This window comes from Vicugna pacos, chromosome 6 (genome assembly GCF_048564905.1).
Source record: "Vicugna pacos chromosome 6, VicPac4, whole genome shotgun sequence".
In the NCBI taxonomy this organism is placed as follows: domain Eukaryota; kingdom Metazoa; phylum Chordata; class Mammalia; order Artiodactyla; family Camelidae; genus Vicugna; species Vicugna pacos.
The window spans coordinates 76,151,913-76,173,877 of NC_132992.1; the positions used below are offsets into that span (position 1 = coordinate 76,151,913).

General features: G+C 35.6%; 1 protein-coding gene across 10 annotated transcripts in view; it reads right to left on the reverse strand.

Annotated features, from left to right (window-relative positions):
• Positions 1 to 21,965, reverse strand: part of CEP128 (centrosomal protein 128) — a 359,486-nt gene that overhangs the window by 207,456 nt on the left and 130,065 nt on the right. For all 10 annotated transcript variants that reach the window (XM_072963536.1, XM_072963534.1, XM_072963531.1 and 7 more), the window contains 3 exons: positions 20,801 to 20,965; positions 7,290 to 7,466; positions 2,959 to 3,018 (listed from right to left, as the gene is read on the reverse strand). In XM_072963536.1, coding sequence (XP_072819637.1) covers positions 2,959 to 3,018; positions 7,290 to 7,466; positions 20,801 to 20,965 — 402 coding nt within the window. The remainder of the gene's footprint in view (positions 1 to 2,958; positions 3,019 to 7,289; positions 7,467 to 20,800; positions 20,966 to 21,965) is intronic.

Below are 21,965 nucleotides of genomic sequence, written 5' to 3' on the forward strand. Positions count from 1 at the left end.
ATACTCTTCTTGATGGATCTAACCTCTACCTCTTTCTGGAGCCTCATTCCTGACATTGTCTCTTATTTTCATACTGTAGTTTTGCCAAATCACTCAGGTTTCTTTTCATTTATCATGCTGTTTCTCTCCCAGGCCATTCCTACAAACTAAACTCTTCTCAGTAACTAAGTAGCTTTCCTAAGTAACCATTCCTACAATGGTTTACCCTGCATGCATGCTGTCTCCTCTTTACCTGGCTAGCTTCAAGAGTCCCCGGAGGCATCAGCCTCCATGGCGGCTTCTGCATACCTCTGTCCCAGCTCTAACATATAATGTTAAAATTATCTACATAAGTGTCAGCTTTTCTAGAAAAAACATGTTCCCAGAGAGGCAGGATCATGTCTTATTTTTATGTCCACAGCATGTAATATAGCATTGGGGTGTAATAGCTACTCAGTAAATTCTCTGTTAAACTGGATAAAATTTGGCCTCTATATGCCTTGTCAGCATTTATGACAAAAACAAATCCTTTATTTATGGGAACTCCTTGTATTACTGACTCTTACGACCATCTGAACCCTCTTCCTTCCTGTGATGTATTATTTTTACTATATTGCTTCTTTTACCTACCAACCTGGTCCAACTCTTAGTTAGACTTCATGTTTACGTTCCAAATAAAGCAGCAGTGACACAATCCCCACCCAGTCTAGCATTAACACTAAAAGAAGAAATTCATTTGGCAGATTTATGAAAACAATTACTAAATGCCGTCAGAGGTCCTTCTCATACTGCAAAGCGTCAGCATGCACTAGCTGAAGGGCAGTTTTACCCTCCATACAGTTTTTGTCCTTTGATTTCAGATCTTATCTTCAATACTTCTAGAGCTAGCTGTCTAGTTACAGTTCATGGGAATTACAGTGTGGTACCCCATCAATAACCTAAGCCATCTTTCTAGTAAATAGATTCAATTCCTCCTTAGCCAGTTGGTCAGGACAGTGCTGCTTATCACGGCCCTTTTACGCTGTAGAGGAACAGTCGTCTCATGCAGCATTAAAACTCGTCTGATCAGAAGTTCAATCCCATTAAATGATAAGGGAAAACTACTCGCTAGCTCCCAAATTAAAGGGCTATGATTAAGAGTCATCTCTGACTCTCATAATTTAACTGAGCAGCAGCAGTGAAAGCTTTCTGTTCAGAAATGATAAAGATTTTAACTTGAAAGAAAATTCCAAGTACACTGTTCTTGTCAGAATTGTGGAGTTGGGGAAAAGAAAAAAAGAGGAATGCTTTATTAATGCACAACAAGTTTCTAGTCAAAAAATTCTGAGACAGCAAAACATGTATATTCCAAATCTTCTATGCAGGTGGCATAAATACAAGTTTGCATTTGCTTCTATCAAAAATTGTTGAGTATGCACAGGACCACTGTACTTAAGGAGAGAAAATTTAGTAAGGTTGAGTATATTTCTGTGTCCAATCATAATACTGTTAGTTTCCTTACTAAGAATTTTTTTAAAGGCCTCTCTAATGCATATCTAGTTTTCAAAAGTGAACTCTGCCTTTGCACCACCTCCCCACCTTACTCACCAATCTCAGGGTTTTATCTGTGTTTACTCAAATATTCCCCTTTTTGCCACTATTATACTTAGCCAACTGGAGAACTACTACGTATTTTTCCTGTGACCAAGTTTAAATACTGCATTTTTCTCGGAAGCCTTCAGTGACAGGCTGGCAGCATCCTGCCCTCCCAACCTTCCAGCAAACCCCATAGTCAGCTCTTCCCTCTTTGGTGTTCCTCGATGTTTACATATTTCTATGACAATATAACACATCTTAAGGATTTCTAAAACTTGTTTATGTACCCATTTTCCTTGTTAACTTTCATGGCTTGCTAACACTGATAGCCCCAATGTCTGTACACGCACAAAAAAAGTACAGAATCAATAAATCTTGGCTGAAGGAATAAAGACTGAAGATGGCAATACACATAAGGGTAAGAATGTTAACTGAATCTGACACGGCATGTAATCCATTCTCCCATCCTTTACATGGCACTGGAAAACTCAAATTCCTTCTCTGAAACCTCACTCTTGTCATATTTTTAAGTAAGGATATAGCACAAAATTAAACATTCCTTCTTGCAACAAAATCCTAAATTTGACCACAGCTGGTCAGGTTTATAATATGGTTGGTTTTCTTACAGAATTTAAGTGGGATGGAAGATATATGTACCTTAAGCTGAAGAAAACTATTCTAAAAAGGAATGCAAGTGTTTAAGTATTAATACTTGAATAAATAGATACCTATATCTTATGTGGTCATAATTGTCTATATATGTAAAGAAATGAATTTCCAAGTTGATCTGATCTACGAAGATAATTGGTAACTATCCCACGGTGTAGAAGAATCTTTTTGCTAAAATTAGCAAATTGTTCAATTTTAACCTTCTATTAAATTTAACAAAGGATCATGAAGCAAAAATCTTATCGTCAGAACATAGAGTTTACCCCTCCCATTTTGTAAATGAGAGAGTGAGACACTCAGAGAGCTGAAGGATTTGCTTGAGCCACACAGAGGTTTGTCAGGCTTTGAGCTTACCCTCCAGAACCAGAATATATGTATATATGTTTAATGAAAGCTGGTTACAGCTGCCATGACTTTTGGCACCTCCAGAGATTGCCTACCCCAAGGAAAATGCAAAAAAAAAAAAATGTGTCTCTCTGAAAATCTAATTTTAATATTTCAAGTCTTACCTGCATTCATTCTGGCATTCAATGCCTATATATTTAAGCTAATTTTTCAATGTTAAACTAAAGGAACATGAAGGTTTCCTGAATGCATTACAATGATGTCTTCCCCAGCAATGAAGTTTTACACCTTCAAATGCTCAGTTACATGCTAAAATATACGACTAGTCCAAATAGGATGCCTTGAAGGTCATAAAAATTATGATAACTTTAGGATTCAAAGATTAATTACCTTGCTTTCTGCTAACCAGCGATGTGGGTCATAATTAACATCAGGACCAGATGAAAAAACCTACAAAAAAGAGGAAATAGCCTATTAGAAGTAGATTTTTCTCTGAAATGAACTTACATCAATTCTAAATTCTTTATTACATCCAAAAGTTTATTCTTTAAACTTAAGGATTTAAAAGAAGAAAGTTCATACCAAGTACGAAATCAATTCCAAACCACCATTTATTGAACGTGTCTGTTTATATAAGAATGTATGTATGGATGGATTAACAGCCAATATTTAGCTCACGTATAGAGACATGTATCAACTCTCAAGTGCTACTATTGCTAGACTCTCTGAGGCTGTTCCACAGAGTTCTGCGTGGCAAACAGCCTCAATTAAACCAGTTCACTTCATTTTTGTTTGTTTCTTTTCCTTAGTCTTGTTCCCAGTAATGTATTTCGCAGTGAGTTAGATGTAATTATATGGAAACTTAATTCTTCATCTTATTTTTTCTTCTTTAATTTTATACTATGAGGGCTATTTTGGCTTATTAATGTGTTCTTATACAACAGAACCTAATCAATTAACTTCATACAAACACTGCTTTATATTTCATGATGGTAACAAAATTCTACAATAAATACACTGTCTACACCAGCTGCCCTGATTTCCTTCACACCAACTCATATAAAATCCCATGCCATCTGGTTCTGCCTTATTAGGGATTAAACCATACTCAAAGGTTGTCAATGACTTTATAAACACAAAAGTTTTTCTCAATTCCTACTGTCTTTGAACTTTGTGCTACTTACGGTATTTTTGTAGGACTTTTTTCCTAGAAATTTTCTGCTTAAAAGTGTCCTTTCCCTCTGTAAGAGATGTCTATTCCTAGTCTCAAAAACTTCCATACTTCCTGATGTGTGTACACATCACTCCCCTAACGGCATTAGGTAATTCATTTAGACATATGTATGAGGAGTGCTGATCGCATGCCTTACACAACAGTGATGTGTTCTTAGACATAAACTTTCATGCATTTTCCCATTACCTAAATCTCACTCAACTCTCATGCTTTCCTTGCTTTTTCAGTGAGATATTCCCTAACCACTCTAGCTCGTAGTGTTCTCTTTCTCTTCTACATATTATGTTGAATATTTGTAAACATCCATTTATCATTATGATATTTTTTATTATTCTTTTTCATTGATCTCTGTCATAGTCTCAAGATGTCAATGACCTAAGATATAGTGCTCAAGATTAACGACTAATTTGAGATGAGTACAAGTAATATTCACATGTTCTGATCTGCTTTACAAATTTATATATAGTGTTTAAGAGAAAGCCACTTGTCCATTTACAAGTGGTGTGACTTAATTTCTCTAAGCTGTAGGTTACCACGTATAAAGTGAGCAAACTACACTTGGTCATCAGACCAAGGTATAAATTAAATAAAATTGGTGTTAGTCGCACACTGTCTGGAATACAGAACACCATCATCAATACTAACAGCGTATCAAGATATAATCATCAGTAAATAAGCTTCACAGTCTATTATGAAAAGAGCACTGTAACAGGTATTTGTTTTATATATATATATATATATATATATATATATATATATCGATTTAGCTATATATAGATACAGATTCTATATATAGACATAGATTTGTTACATATATAAAAAGATTAAAGAAACAAAAGGTATGTACATGTTAATATGAATATGTTACATAATGATAGCTATCAATAGTCAAATAGCTACTAAGTGTAAGTTATTTCACACGATAATGTGCACCATCTATATCTTATTTAACTTTTTTTTTTTCACAGTAAGCCAACTTATAAATGGGACATGAATTCTCAGAGAGAATAGAGATGACATAACTCATCCAAGGTTATACATTAGCAATTTGGAGAGATGTAATTTGAACCTACATTTGTCTTGATCTAAGGTCCATCCTCTTTATGCTCTACAAGTAAATGAATACTCAGGCCAAGTGATAGGGGAAAAGCTCTTGAATTATCAAAGATTGGTCCGGGAAAATAATGTAGCTTTAAACTGAGACACTGTCCTAATTGCTTCATAATCGTGGTGGTTTATTAAGTATCTGTCCATAGGTTTTCAAACACTGCATGCACTTACTAAGGTGTAATAATTAATAAATATAGTGCCTGAAAAAAGAAAAATGTAATTAGAGATAATACCAATATTCCCAAAGGCCTTTCTCAGGCTCCTGTGTTACATGTCTATTATTCAGTCCATTCCACAGCACAGTCACTTTCTACATAAAATGGCTGAAAATTTCATCAGCAATATTTCAAAAATCAATAAATTACAAGGAATGGTTGGAAATATTCCATTTCTTAAAACATTTTACAAGGACCACCAATATCCACTATGTTTCTGAACTATAAAGCAAAGAATCAATTTTATTTTAACAAACACCTTGGTGGTTTTTTTGGGGTGAGAGCAAACATTATGTTCTTGAGTATTCCCTCTTTTTTTTTTTTTTACAATCTTATAGTAGTGAAACAACAGAAGTTATTAGTGGAAACAGACTGACAATGAAAACATGAATTATTTAAAAAATCTCAATAGAATTTCCATTCTTTCAAATTTACTTTCCACCCATTACTTAGGTTGAATTAGTCTTTGTCTTGAGGAAGATGTGTAAAGACCCATGACCACAATCACTGCATTCCTGGAAGCCTATTAAAGAATAGGATGCTTTTCGGGGTATGTTGGAAGGATAAATTGTACCTCATAAAGAAATAAAATATTCAAGCAATCTTCTATCTGCACACTGTTTTAGCCTATAATTGGCCATAACAACGTTTATGTATCTTATAACACGACCCAAATGTTTCCATTTTTACATCTCTACTTTACTGAAAACAAGCCATCCTGACACAGATTCTTAAATATAGACTAAATATTGCATTGTTAATATGTGCCTCTTTTAGGTAAAATTGGGATTTCAAAGCCACATACCCTTTAAATATATGTAAACAAGACAAGTCTTAAATAAAATAGCATTATCCAGGAAAAAGAATAAACCAGAATTATAACAGCACTGAAAGAGGTAGTTTTCCCCTAAAGCCAATTACTTCTCATATTTGGCTCACAGTCCTCTCAAACTGACATTTGAGCTTTAAAAAATAAAATGTATATAAAAACACATATGGTAGAAATTCCATCAACTCCATCAAATTCTACCAGTTGAAATATTTCCTTTTAAGTTGAATCCTAAAGCACCTTGAACCACAAGAGTGGAATTATCATTTTATGTTCTCTGAAACATCACTTAAGAAAGGAAAGGGGGGGAAAAAAAGATGGGCAGGAAAAGCAGGAAAAAAAGAGGGGAAAGTAGTTTTATACGAGGAAAAAAAAAGATGAATGACAAAATAAAAATAAGAAACAACTGAAAAGGTTTTAAAAAGCCTTAATGCACAATACTATAATCTGAGTGCTGTCATATCATCACATGAAATAAATACAACAGTAAATGGAGGCTAAACTATAATGTGTTACAGCCATATATACCAAAGTAATGCAATGCTCTTTGTATGTAATAGAGCAGCACCAGAACCTAGAGTCGTAAGAGGTGCTCACCTCCAAGGAATTAAGAACATCCATGACTATTTCTGTTTTTATTTATCATTTCACTAGGACTACAAATTGGGTAATAATAATCCATTTTAAAGATTAAAAAAACTCAATGAAATGTAATTTGTATACATAGGAAAGGCAAATAGCATGGTGGTTACTTGCTTAAGCTCCAAAGTTAGATGCCCAGGGTTTAAGTCCCAGTTCTACCATCTGACTAGATACATGGCCAGGGGCAAGTTACGTAACCCCTCCAAGCCTTGCTTTCTCTGGTCTACAATGGATATAATCCAAGTACCTGAAGGACGGGGTGGTTTCAGTAGTTAAAGGAGAGAATACATGCCCTGTACTTACCATAGTACCTACAGTATAACTAGTACTCAACAGATGTTCCCCAGTAATACGCTAACAACAACAAAAATGGCCTGTGATAATAAAAAATTCAAAATACAGGCTTTTTTGACTCTTACAGAATTTTTTTGGTCAGAACTGCTGCTTCTCTTATAAGACACTTTCTTTTACAGAGTGAGATACAGGCAATTCAGTGGAGTAACAGCACACTTTCTCTCACTATGACTGTGCCATAGATAAAATAACTCATTCTGAAAAATGCAAGATGTTATTTTGTTCCATAAAACTCTCTGGAATAAAAATGTGACTACCATGTAACCATGCATTAAGATCTTATTATAATTATATATTAGGAAACTAACTGAAAGGCACAATGAGAACTCATAATTACTTTCAATTTCTCCATTGAGTCCCTAGAGAAGGTTTTACAAGCTGTATCAATTTCCTTTCCTATCACACCAAGAATGGATTCCTGTTCAGTCTCTAGACAAAGAAGTTGGTCCTTGAGTTGCAGTCTGGCCTCTTCCATCCTCCTTAAGTGCTCTTCTTCATTGCTTATGTGTTTTTCCTAAGGCATTGATAAGGAATAAAAACACAAGTTAATTATTAAGTGGAGGCAAGAAACACCTGTAATATCTGTACAACCAACTCAAAGAAGCATGTTAGAAAACAGATCTGACTTTGTCTGTCCCTTTATTTTACTAAAATAAAATATTATGCCTACTCATTAACAGAGGTCAAGTAATAAAGAATTCAGAGGTAGGGCATTTAGTGAAATAGTGAAATATTTTTTATTTGAAAAAAAAAGTACATATATATAGTAATTCTGTAATGAAAGAAAAAAGTTCAAAAAACTCCTTCACCATTTTAATAACATAATGCCATTAATGAAACTGAGAGTAAAAGTTGATGCAACAAATTGACTTTGAGCTCTCAATAAATTTTAGTAAAACACTAGAAAAAGCAAAATGTCAAATAAGATAGCGATACTTTCATTTCAGAAAAAAAAAGTTACTACTGCCTTTATCTCATCAAAACACTTTTTAAAAAGCCTAAGTCTTCAAATGCAGTCATACTGCATAAATGCTTTGAACTATAAAAATTTGACAGAAGTTGGAGGTAGTTTTCAAGTAAGCAAATATATTTAATGAAAGGGGGTTTCTAAGGAACCCTTTAAGAGATTACAAGGACTTGGGCATCACCCTCCCCTGCCCCGGCAAAACAATTCTCAATCATTTTGATTACACAATTTCATCATTAGAGGAATTCAGGTGGTATTGCATAAGACTTGGAGGAAAATAACAGAATCACTAGAATTGTGAGTATAAACAGTGGACCAAAAAGTCATAATGGTTGGCGATTGTTGCCTTCAGTCATTCCCTGGTACCCTAATCATCTTTATCCACCCTAGTGAATACAACACAAGCAGGAAGATTACGTGGTCAACAAAGCCAGCTAGAATTTAAAATAACAAAGAGATCTGTCCAGTGAAAATTAATCATGAAAGGTAGAATGGTATTTTAGCAGAATATATAATATTTCCTTGCAATTCAACAGACTTTAAAAAAAGAATGAAACACCCTCTTTGCAAAGGAACAGAGTTCTTTAACAACCTGTCTTCTGCCCTTCTCTCTAGCCTCATATCCCTCCTTACTATTCTCTCATACTTTAACCACTTGCAGTTTCTCAAGATGCCTACATGTGTCTCCTCTGACCACATCTGATCTGTACAACTCTGCTTGAAATCGCACTATTCAAAAATGGAGCTGGTAGCCAAGACTCAGGGGCTGGATATTTTTTCTTTTTGGTTCTCTGATTTGAGCCAGCTTTTGGCAGAAGAATACATTAAGCTCACAAGAGACTAATGTACAGACTAGAATGCCACTCAACTGACTACATTAATTTACAATGAGAACCATAACTGCCATATGGATCAGAATGCTCATGTCAGCACAACCAGTATGTTTTCTCCCTGTAGACCAATCTAGACCGGAAGGCAAATTATAATCAGAATGTTGCTTAATGAATAGGAAATCGGAGCAAGGGGAGTTGGCTTTACGAAACAATGTTTAAGTGGCATCACGCTAATGGTAGCCTGGCATGCCCATCTACACGTCAGGATTTCAGATCACAGTAACAAGAGTGTTCCATCTCTTGGGTAGTGTCTGGATGCAGATTGCTTAAGTGCATCTCTCTAAGTTTCTCCTTTGTCCACATTCAGTTTCTGCTCAGACTCTCCCTGCTGATTGACAGGACATCTCTTTAGATGCATCAACAGTGTCACTATGTCTTGCTCTCATCTAGGAGCCTTTCTAAAAAATTAACATCCTGACTCTGAACAGTATTTGTTGATTTTATAGTTTGCTTAGTAGAAAACACCTTACTGCCAAGTCCCTAGGCGAGGATACCTGCTTCTGTATATACGCACCCGCCTATACTTCCTATCCTTCAAAGTTCATCCTTCAAGATCCACTCTTCTTTCTTTCGTGATCTCCCAATGCAGAATATTCCCACAGCATATTATGAACATCATGGTTCCAAAAAATGTATCAATCCATAATATGTATTTTTGCACCTGTCTCCCTTAACAAACTTCTAATTTCAGGAGACCACAAGACATGATTATAATCACCTTCCCTACTTTGCTGAAGAAGTAATTTAAACATTTTGTGAAGATTTAAATTCAACACTGCAAAGATCACTTCATCAATTACCAAGCAGATCCACACACTCAGAGGCTGCTGAGGTATGTATGCTAGGAGGTTTCCTGCACAGAAACAAAGGCCTCCAGACAAACACAAGCTTGCGTGTCCTTGTTGGTGTGATGTTAATAATGAAAATACTCTCTCAGGGGTTACCGATGTACTCAGAGGACAACTCTTCATATTCTAAATCCAGGCAACTCACAGTGATGTTCTCTTTGAACTTTCTTTTCTCCTTTCCCTCACAGCCATCTTTCTTTTCCCACTGTTATTTTTCTGTGCTCTCTGTTACCTGACTCATTAATATGAAGACAAAACTATTTCTACATTTCAGTATTAAGAATGTTGATATTGTCAGAAAGGCCTCTAACTAAGTTCAATCACTTTAGCAAAGGCTGACATTTCATTATCTACTTCACTGACTTCGGTGAGGCATTCCACGTGCCACGTCCAATCTCCCTTTGAAGCAAAACTCGCAGAGCGATAAACTCACATGAACCTTAGAGGTCAGTGGGCTTCGCTACCCATTCTTTCAGAAATCCCTTCTTTGACATTTCTGACAGGTGGTCATCCCACCCACCCCTAGATGACTAACTCAAGTTTCAAGGAAAAGGGTACTTGACAAAGCTGCAGAATCTTTCCATTAGTCTAAGTGCTATACTCAAAAATTAAAGTAAATAAATAAATCCTCCACCCTCTACTAAGTCTTCTAGTGTTCCAGGTCAAGGTATATGTTCTTATTTAACTAGTTTTCAGACACTGCACCATACTGGTTCTCCATCCTTTCTGCACATGCTCTAAGAACCTAAATCTAGGAGTAAGGACTGGAACTGTTTCTCCCAGTTTTGTGTTTCAGAAACAGCTCTACCAGTGGAACAAGCACAGCTCATTCTGTGAGATGATGGGAAACAGGCTGACATTAATCCCAACATCCAGTCTAATTTGGGGGCACAGAGATTAATAAAGGCAGATGGTAATATTTAGGCACTACTATAGCTATTCACTGATCTTCTAGTAAAATCAGAGGGAGCAGTAATTGTACAAGACTAGCAAAAAGCTAAGGTCTTGGGAATATAAGGAGCTTCTTCACAGAGGATAAGGGCTGGGAGCAAACAAATCTGCCAGCAGCAGTCTATATGATCCAAGAAGAGAAACACCCTAGACTATGACTGAATTTAAGAAAGAACCTTAAAATACAAACCCAACCCCTAACTTTACAAATAAAGAAACCAAAATTCAGACCAAGTAACGACTTAAGTCAGAGACAACAACCCATAAACTAAGTGCCCTGGCTCTCTGACTAATACTCTCTACTGAAGTGCTAGAAAGGCCCAGTTCTTAAAATTGGAGTTTAGAAAGCCATTGTGAAAAATTTAGAAAGGCCAGCAGGTTATGTGGGGACTAACGCAGTCATAAAGTAGAAAGAGTAACTCAAAAAATATTTCCGAATGAACTTTTATCACTACAAATAAAAATATGACATATTGGCAAATTCAAAATAGACCATAAAACGGGGGAAATCCATCAAGCACATAATATCCTAATCTCTTAGGGGCTACCCCCCTCCTCTATACTGGAGATGTACCCTGTGTACACATAAAATCTCTTGGCAGATTTTAGTTAAGAACGACAACTAATCTCACACTAAACAAGGTACAGTTCCACTGTCGAGAGAGCAAAGGTTTCAGGACGTTTCTGCTTCAGGACAGGAAAGGCTTATATTGTTGCCATTTGTGTCTAAAGGAAACAAAAATCACACTGTTCACGATGTCATCATACACACGTGCACAATCACGTATGTGCACGCGCACACATGCACACACACACACACACACACACACACACACACACACACAGAGTTGACCGGCTTTATCAATGAACCTGTGATTCAAAGGATAAAAAATGTTCCTCTAATTATATTTTTCTGTTTCAGCACACCCTTTACAACTCAGAACATTCACTCTCCCAAAGGCTGTAAAGATTACAAGGAGACACAATCTTAATGGAAATAGAACTACTTCAATAAAACTTAGACCATGTCCAAAATGTTATCTTCTTGATAAAAGCTTATGAGATTCCTTCAATGTGTTAAGTGCTGCAGAAAAGCCACTTTATTTCTAATATGTTTATTACAGAAAATGAAAACAGTTCTTCACACCTTAACAGAAACATTACAGTAAAGAAAGTACACTCACACAACTAAATAAATCATTACTTTACAAAGTTAATGCTTTTCCATTACTAAAAACAAACTTGAATAAGTGTGACAATATTTCAGCACATGAGCAGGGGATGCGGGAAAGACAGGATAAGAAGCAGAGAGAAATCAAATAATGTTAAAGGTTGAAATTAAACAATGTAATTCAAAGTTACTGGAAGCAGGGCTTGTTAAAACTATAGACCTGCACATATCACCTAAAAAGTTTTGAGAAAGAATATTTCTGTAACTCAAGATAACTTTTATGCCTAAGCCTTAAATCCAGGACACCAGCATTACAAGGCAAATTATGAAACTATCCTGAACAAAAATTGGATCTGTCTGGAAGCCATTTATCTGACTCTCTAAAGAAGGTTCACATTACTTTTGCCAACAGAGTTGACTCAGCTGCAAAGAAGTTAAGATACAATATGAAATGCCAACGAAGGCAGAAACTGCAGCACGACTAAAAGAGAAGGCTCTGCTATGGATATTGTAGAAAATTTTTAAAGAGTATGATCTGGAAAATTACTACACTAGTGTTAAAACTATCTTGCAAAACAGCCAAAAAATAAATAACACATTAGTTGCTGTCGCATGTAAAACTAATTTTTTCAGGCATTTCTTAAAAAAAGAAGGTCTTACATGATGGTGAATCTCTTAAATTCAAAGTACCGCTATATATTCAACGTTTAGATTGGGATCAAAAAATAAAAAACATAACAACCACCACCCTAAAATCATCAGTTCAGATCAGGTTGACAAAGTCTCCATGAATTCAACCTATGTTTATCCTTTGGCCTCTGTGAACCCATCACTACTCAGGAGTAAAGAGGACAAAGGGAGGTCATAAACTGAATTTCTTACTCTGTATGAAAGTCCAATAACATGCACGCCCTTCCTCACCCCGGTGAATACTGTAACGACAGACAGGCTGAGAGCTTAGGAACACTGGGTGCTCCGTCTTTGTGCTCCTGTGGCGCTTTATACGAGCTTCTGCTGTGACACCTACTACTACATGTATCTTTTATGTCCATCTCCTCAAAAGACCATGAGTTCCTCTAGGACAAAGATCTTATTCCTCTTCATTTACATATCCCAGCACCCTTCACACACTGATGGTGGAAATGGAACCTGGTACGGCCACTAAGAAAAACAGCACAGATGTTCCTCAAAAAATTAAGGATAGAACTACCATATGATATGGCTGGCTATCCCACTTCTGGGTATTTATCCAAAGGAAACAAGAACACTAATTAGAAAAGATGGATGCACCTCTACGTTCATCGCAGCACTATTTACCACAGCCAAGAGACAGACACAACCTACATGCCCAACAACAGGTAAGTGGATTAAGAAGATACACACACATAACGGAATACTGCTCAGTCATAAAAGAATATGAAATCGTGCCATTTGCAACAACATAGATGGACTTTGAGGATATCATGCTAAGTGAAATAAGGCAGAGAAAGACAAATACTGTATGACTTCACTCATATGTGGAATACAAAAAGCAAACAAGCAAAATAAATGAACAAATAAAAACAAACACACAGATGCAGAGAACAGAGCAGCTGCCAGAGGGTTAAGGCCAGGGGGGAGGGCAAAATGGGTAAAGGGGAATCACCTGTATGGCAACAGACGGAAACTAACTCTTTGGTGGTAAGCACACTGCAGTATAGACAGAAGTAGAAATATAATGTTGTATACATGAAATGTATATAATGTTATAAACCAATATAACCTCAATAAAAAGAAAACTAGAAAAAAAATCCCAGTACCTAATAGAGCGTGGCACATAGCGATCAGTCAATAAATCTTTCTGGAATGTAAATATCCTTTTACATTCCATTCATTCCACAAGTATTTTTTTTTAGTGTATTCTCCATGTGCCAGGCATAGTAGACCCCAACTATGCAACAATGAAAGGGAAAAAGATCTCCAAACTCAAATAACTTCTTGTGTTTCAATAAGTTTGTTTTTGCAATAGATCAACCAGGAAAATCAGTGAAGGCGAGCATCTTACCAGTAGCAGGTTATTATAACCATCAAGGCAAGCTGATGTCACAAAAGCGAGCACTGCCAGGGGTTAAGAAGTAATCAGATGCGGTATAAATTTTGAGGACAGAACCAATATGATCTGCTGATGAGTTAAGAATGGGTCAGAGTGTGAGAAAATGAGATGGTTCTTTATACGTATTTGGTAAGCAAAAGAATATTATAATTCACTAAAGATTGGTTTTCTAAAATTAAAATACTACTTTTTTGTGAGTTAGATATATACCTCTTTCTCCTCTTTAAATAGATGCTTTGCACTGTTTCCTTCAAAGGAGGCGAAGATATTATGATTAATAGTATTTAATAGTAAACTAAGAGCGTTAGGAGAACAATAGTACTAACTGAGAAAAGTAATGGCATAATTAGAACACTAGACACAGGATTTGATGCATATTAAAACTTGAGTGTGGAAGACTTTTCAATCTACAACTTGGTCTTAGGCAGGCTTAGGAAAGTTATTCATAAAACAGAGGTTAAAAAAATTGGAAATTCAAATTTAAACTTCTAACCCCACTTAAGGAAATTATTCTTGCCTAGGCTTTTTAGTATCTTTTCCTAGGAGAATGTTGAGCAATACAAGGATCACTGGCAGCACAATCAAAAAGGTGTTAGGATGTGTATTGGATACATTCCTAGAAATTAATATTCAAAGTTGGAAACAAAAATGCCTCTGAAGGGTATTTTATGCATTCATTAAGTTTTAGGACCATTCTATAACGATCACATATTTCTCTTAAGTCAATGCCTGGAAACAGAAATAACGTTATTTAAAATCAGCCACTTTTGATGCATTTCTATTTCTGAAACAAAATATAGACAAGGAAACAAACAACTAAAGTTTCAAATTATGCAATTGGAATGAACATTGTTTAATTTTCAGAAGAAAAAAAATGCACCATTCATCTCCAGAGAAATGTTTATAACAACCATCAGGGATTTCTTCCTCTGTCTCTCTCTTTTTTTTTTCCCTTAAAGGATGCTTAAGCATGCATTTATTTTTATGAAGAACATGGGACAAAAGTTTAAAAACAAACCTCCAAATAATGTAACTTACATATACAATAAACATCTTCAAGTTGTTGATTTTCCCTAAAATTCACAGAATATTGCTTGTTCAACATTAAATGACAAAATGGATTGAGTCAATAAGCACTTTTAAATGGTGATCAAAGAAAAACTCAATGGAAACAAACCAGGACATTCATTTTATGTTCCCTTTTAGGTCTACCAAAGCAAGCTATGACTGCTTAACCTCCAGCAAAGCACTGAAACAGATGCAACAGAGAACTTTCATGTGGCCAGTTCCCCTCGGCTTTCCACACCACAACCAGTTGTGGGCACCGTTATTTAGCCTAACTCCTATGGGTATCACTCCCAATTTCACAAGCAAATAAAATCAAACTAATAATACAGGATTTTCAAGGAAAGTGCCCAACAGGACTACTTTCCTCTCAAGCCCTTATAGTTATCAACCACTTAGCGAATTAAAGATGAAATGGCACGCTTCGAAATCAAGTCCACGTCTGGAGGGGTTGTAAAGATGGAAACTTTGACTTCACTCCTCAAATTCACTTAAAACCAACCTCTTTGATTGTAAATGGTTGGGAGAGAGATCACTGCCCGTGGAAAAGAGTTTGGAAATGGCTTCTCCACATCTGAGTTCCAGTCTGGAAAGCAGAGACTAAATGTCCCTGCATGTATCTATATGTCTTACAGCTCCCTCTGCCACAGCTGTGTGTGTAACTGGACTTCCCCACCTCCTCTGTACAGTCACTTTACCTTTGCATTATAAATTTCTTTGTTAATATCTGGCAGAGTTTCACAGATGGTAAGCACCCTGATGTTTCAGTCAATTCTCTGTAAGGACTTTTCTAGAGTTAATGACCATCAGGGACTTAACTAAAAGTACTTTTAAAATGACAAATGCAAAATTTATCATTTTATCTTTAATTTGGCAATTGTATTAGTATTTTCACTGTTGTTGTTTAAGATGAGAGAAATCTGACAGGAAATTACTCTTAGCATCCTAATTCGTGTTTATTTAGAGTATCTGGTTTAAATTTACCTCCAAATTAATATGTGGTAGTGACTGCTTTATTCTACTCACACAATTTAAAATAGATGAAGCACCAAGGAAAGAGCACAGTCTGCCTAAAAATGGCCTGAGGTGTAAACATTAAAATAAATGCTAGAAGTCAACAGCTCGCTTGTTTCTATTTCTTTCTCGTACTTCTGGGGAAGAAAAATTGGAATCAGACAATTTTGCCTGCTACTATCAAAGAGTCCTTACTAAAAACAAAAGTCAAACTGTGATTTTGCAAAGTTCTATACTTTATAGAACAGACATCTGACAATCATATATATTTTCCCAGATCGTGAAAAATAGCAATCCTAAACAGATGGTCAAATTAGAACCAACCACAAAATTAAACAACACTGATTCATTTTTTCCAGTCACAGATATCTTTTATGTGGAAATATCAGGTTTTAATTAGACTTTTTTTTTAACAAAATCACTGATGACTCCTACTCCAAAATTTGTGTCAGACTGAAAAAAATAAAATAAAAGAGGATATGGTAATCTGTTGAATATAATAACGGTAACTTTAAATTCAATGCTAAAAGTTCATGAAAAGACACAAATGTGAGTCATTTTACTGGCAGTAAATAAAGGGAAAAATACAAGAAATTTATGCTCATACCCTGTTTCCACCACAAGCTATGCACTGTTGGGCAAGTCACTATACTACACTCAACCCCAGTTTCCACCATCTGTGAAAAGGGGCACCATAATTACACTTGCAAATGTAAATTATAATTACCATTTTTTAAAGAGCCACGCTGTGTACAAGAACCCAACATAGCCATAGCTTCAAATACGTTGCTAGGTGTCACTTCACAAATGATTTAAATAAATCATTTCATGGGAAGGAACAAAAAATACTTCTACAAGTCCTAATCTGTTCAACACTTAAGTTCCTGTGAACTGCTATAGCCTTAGATGTCTCACGAGTTGTCTCCTAATTGTTTCATTGCAGCCATTCTCGTCTCTCAAAAGAACTACTAGTAGGAAATAAACTCTTCTAAAGAAAATTAAGCATAACTATAGAAACAAGCACATATTACACGGGTTAGCTAAGCATTCCCAATAACCTACATATAATGTACAGAGTGGCCAGAAATGGTTCTAACAGAAACCTTTTTGATTAGAAACCCCTTCAGTCCATTAGGCAACATTTATCAAGTTCATTGCATTGCTTAAATAGTAGTAATCTTTGGGATATGAGATATGGACTTTTTTTCACTGAAAATGTAGTTTTGTCCTATTTTCTTGTTTTTATTTCCCCCAGTATAGCCAACACATACACATAGAGAGAGAGAGAGGGAAAAGGAAGGAGAAAGAGAAAGAGGGAGAATGAATGTATGTATATCCACAGCTTATCCAAATTTCTTTATCTACACATAAACATATGTGTATGTACATGTGTGCATACACACATATCACTTTATCCACAATTTTATATTTATCCACAATTTATCCACAATTATAAATTATCTGGAGTTTCAGGCTTTGTGCCTAGTCTTGAGGATGGAAAAACAACCCAAATTTGATGCCTGTTTTCAAATAGCAAATATAAATTTAAAACTGTACACCTGCTTGGTTTACTTGACACACGTGCCTTCAATATCACTTGCTGATAGAACTACCAGCTCTTTTCACATCAGTAAGACTTTTGTGAACCATCTATTTCAAGTGATTCATCAAGGTCTGACTCTAAACTTCCAATCAGCATAGTTCTGCAGTGAGTCTTACTCCCAGTTCCCTGACCCTTAATACCTAACACACTATTAAGTAGTCAATTGATATTTGCTCATTGACTTATTGCTTGGTTGAACCATTAATCGGCAACTATTTGGTAATACAGTAACAACAAAATAACAGCAGCTGCTAACTGATAGCTTATCAGGTATCAGATACCCTGCCAAACACTCTATATACAATTTCACATTTAATTCTATAATAAAGGTACTATTATACCTGTTTTTAAGGATGATATAACTGAGGCTTTGATTTTAAGCAACTTGCCTAAAGCTACACAACTAGAAAATGATTTACACTCAAAGCTTTGCCCAAAGCTACTAATGCTATATGCTACCTCCCAAAGAGAAAGGCCTCATCTGTAGATGGCTTGATCCACTGAAATTTTCACTTATAGCTAACTATACTAAAAAACAGGTCAATACAATCAGCAAAGTCAATCCAAAGTATGTAACAATCATGTACACAAAAAACAAACGTTAAAAAAAAGCAAGCATATAAGCTGCGTATATTTGTGTGTGTGCCTATATATCCTTCAGATTACTCACCATTTCAGATTTCAGAGACATCTTTTCTCTGCATTAGCACCCACTGTCAGGACTTGACTATATAGTTCTAAAAACTGAAAGGGATTTTGCTTTTAAAGATCTCACTGTAAGTTTTCAACTGCAGACCCATATTTTATCTCTATCCCATCCCAGGCATCCAGCACAATGTCTGTCACATACTAGATGCTCACTACATAGCAAAGGAATATCGTGGCCCCCCATTATCCACGAGGGATACATTCTAAGACCCCCTGGGGATGCCTGATATCAAACTCTATATATATGATGTTTTTTCCTATACATACACACCTATGATAAAAATTTATAAATTAGGCACAGTAAGAGATTACCAACAACTAATAATAAAATAGAAAAATTATAACAATATACTGTAATAAAAGTTATGTGAATGTGATTTCTTCCCCAAAATTTCTTTCTGCACTGGATTCACCCTTCTACACCCTACATGATGAGATGAAGTGAATGATGTAGGCCTTGTGATATCGTCTTAGGCTACTACTGACTTTCTGACAATATGTCAGAAGGAGGATCACCTACTTTGGGTGATTCTGGATCATCAAGCCATGATGATATGGATGGCTGGATGTCAGGAGCAGATTTAGATGGCTGGGTATCTTGGGTGGGAGAAAGTGGGATTGCTCAAGATTTCATCACGCTACTCAGAACAATGCACAATTTAAAACTTATGAATTATTTCTAGAATTTTCCATTTAATATTTTTGGACAACTGGTCCAAAATTGATCATATCAGTTACTGGGACAGGTCAACTGAAACCGTGAAAAGGTAAACCACTAACAAGGAAGAAATACTGTATAATCATTAACTCTTAAAACTCTGTTCTAAGCTGAATGTTCCATTTATATGCATGTCTGATAATGCGTATGTAACTGGAACACCACAAATATAATTAGTGAAAAAACATTTATTTTAAGCACAACAAGGTAAACTTTAACTTTCCAATACATCAAAAATTTCCTCACTATTTTTTAAATGCAAGTAATTAAATATAAAATGTGTTAATACAATCTTCTGGCTAAATTTTAATTATGGAAGTTGGGAAATTTAGCATTATCTCCATAGCAACAATACTCTGGCAACAGATATATTAAATATGTGTGAACATTAGACATAATCAAAACAAAGCATGACATAAGAACCAAATTGCAAAAGTTGTCAAGATTGTCACGGCCTAAATTTAGCAACTTAAGCACATTTACTCCAAACACATAAACTCCAAACTAACTTAAATTTTATTTCCTTGATATTAACAATTGTAATTTTAACAATTACTAGAAAGGCAAAAATATATAAATATACTAAATATAGTGAACTTTGCCAACATCAAAAAGAGCAAAGCGTTAAGAAAGTTTCTTCCTAGTTACATGCTGTATCATCTGCAAGCTGTTTGAAGAAAATTAAAGAAGTATAAAACAGAAAGACTATAAATTTGTTTTCACTGTATTCCTTGCAAGAGATGGGTAGTAAGAAAAGATGCCAAACTGAAGAAGAATCTCTGAATCTGGGACAAATCTGTTGTGCCTGAGTTTGCATCAAACCACATCTTACTGCTCTGTCAGAAATTATGTTTTTCCAGAAAAAAAAGGGCTGCCTACTGGCTGCACCATAATAGATGTTAAGGAAAACAAACATGAAAGATATAAATTAGTTCTTTAAAATAAAAAAGTTTCTTCCTAGAGGTTTATGAAGTTTTATGACAGCCCACTCAGACAGTTCCTTTATCACAGATGTTAATAACAAGTATCAGGTATGGGATTCATTTGACCCTGTCCATACTGCCTTATCCTATTACCCATGTTAACAGTCTTTCATATATTTGACTCCATCATACTCAAATGCAAATCCTTTTAGGAAGCTGGTAGAAGAAACAGAAAGAAAATTTGAATATTCTGTCTTCTAGTCTCAGCTGACTTTTTGCCACAAAAGTAATGACTCTCTTAAAGTCCCTGCTACTCTACCCAATGCCTGATATGTAGCAGACATCCAAAAACTGTACACATCTACTGAGAGAAAAGCAGTGAGGCTGCTGGGGATGTTCCAAGGTTGCCAATCTTCTTCAGCTTCAGTCTTTGCAACTGCAAAACTGAGCATAATACTACCAACTGATACAGTTACTATGAGCGTTAGAAGTGCCTAGCACACAGTGACCACTTACCTATTATGTATCTTATTTTGAACCTTAGTTTCCTAGTAGGTTAAAAGGGATCAACAAAATTTAACCCAAAGAGTTGTGAGAATTAAATGAGTGTACATATGTAAATCAGCTGGCATAAATACCTGACAAAGAGTAGGTCTTCAAGTAAACCATAATTCCTTTCTTTGCTACCAGAAGAAATTTAAAAACAGGTTACTAGTTGGTTGAAAGAATAAAAATCACAGCATTCTAATAAACTTCTACGACTTTTTCTGGCACCAATACAACTTTCCTATGAAAGCTTACAATTAGCAATTAAAGTATATATACTATGTTCTAGAAGAAATACTAGAGGAAAATCAAATAAGTCTTTTAAATTAGAATTCATTCACATTTTTACCTTTTCTTCTAGTTGGTCCTTCAAACACTGATATTTTAGCTTCAGTTTTTTGTTCTCATTTTCATTCTGTGTTAATTCCTCGGTCAGCCTGTCGTACTGTGATTTCAACTTCTCTAGCTGGCAATGCTGGGCTTTAGCCATATTCTTATCTTCTAAGCTTTCTGCCTGAGAAAAAGAGAAGGAGAAAAGAGAAAGTCCACTGGCCACAGCGAAACTGTACACAAAAGAAATTCCACATTATACTCGTGGGCAAACACCTTGAAACTTGCTACCTCTAAGCATTCACGCATGAACATACACGCAAAGGAAATGTCCTTTGCATGTATTCAATCACTCGCTAGCAGTCACTGAGCACCTACTAAGTGAAAGGTGATCTACTAGATGCTGAAGATGACACAAGCCGTAAGAGAGATGCTCCAGCCAATTTCTACGACAGTGAATATGAAGCACTGAAGAAAGGTACAAGCAGAGGAGTGCACAGCCCAATGAAAGCACACTGACTGCTGAGAAGGGAAGGATTATGAGAGAAGTGTCTCCAAAAGAATATACTATAGAATATTACTGCCTGATCAGTTTCCTCATCTATAAAAGGAGATCAACAATATTCCTAGTCAACCTACCTCCTCGTTTTTGGCAAAGAACTGTGTACTTTTTGTACAATACAATAGACTATGAATCACAGCAGCCAAGAAACTACAAATAACTTAATATGAAAAAGAGTTTACCAGTGATTATTGTAGTACCAACAGTGTACAGTACCTGGTTTTCATTCATTATTTGGAATATAGCCAGAATCAGCTTTTTAAAAAATTAGGAATAATCTGTGGATGGGATTCAATAAAGATTTGCCAGGTATGTGAACTTACAGACTTTTAAAATAACAACAATGTCAACACCGTCTATACGTCAAGCACTGCTCTAAAACCTTTTTGTGTAGTTTTTCCTCATTTCATCCTCAGCACAACCTGAGCAAGGAGGTACTATTACTGTCTCCTTTTTTGAAACTGAAGCAGAAAGACACAAATAACTTGCCCAAGAGTATGAATAGTGCAGAGCCAGGATTTGAACCCAGGAATTTTCTACTGTCTATACTTTCAACTACTCTGCCTCCCTGCCATGAAAGGGTACATATATCGTACGGTTTAAAAAAAATTTTTTTTTAAAT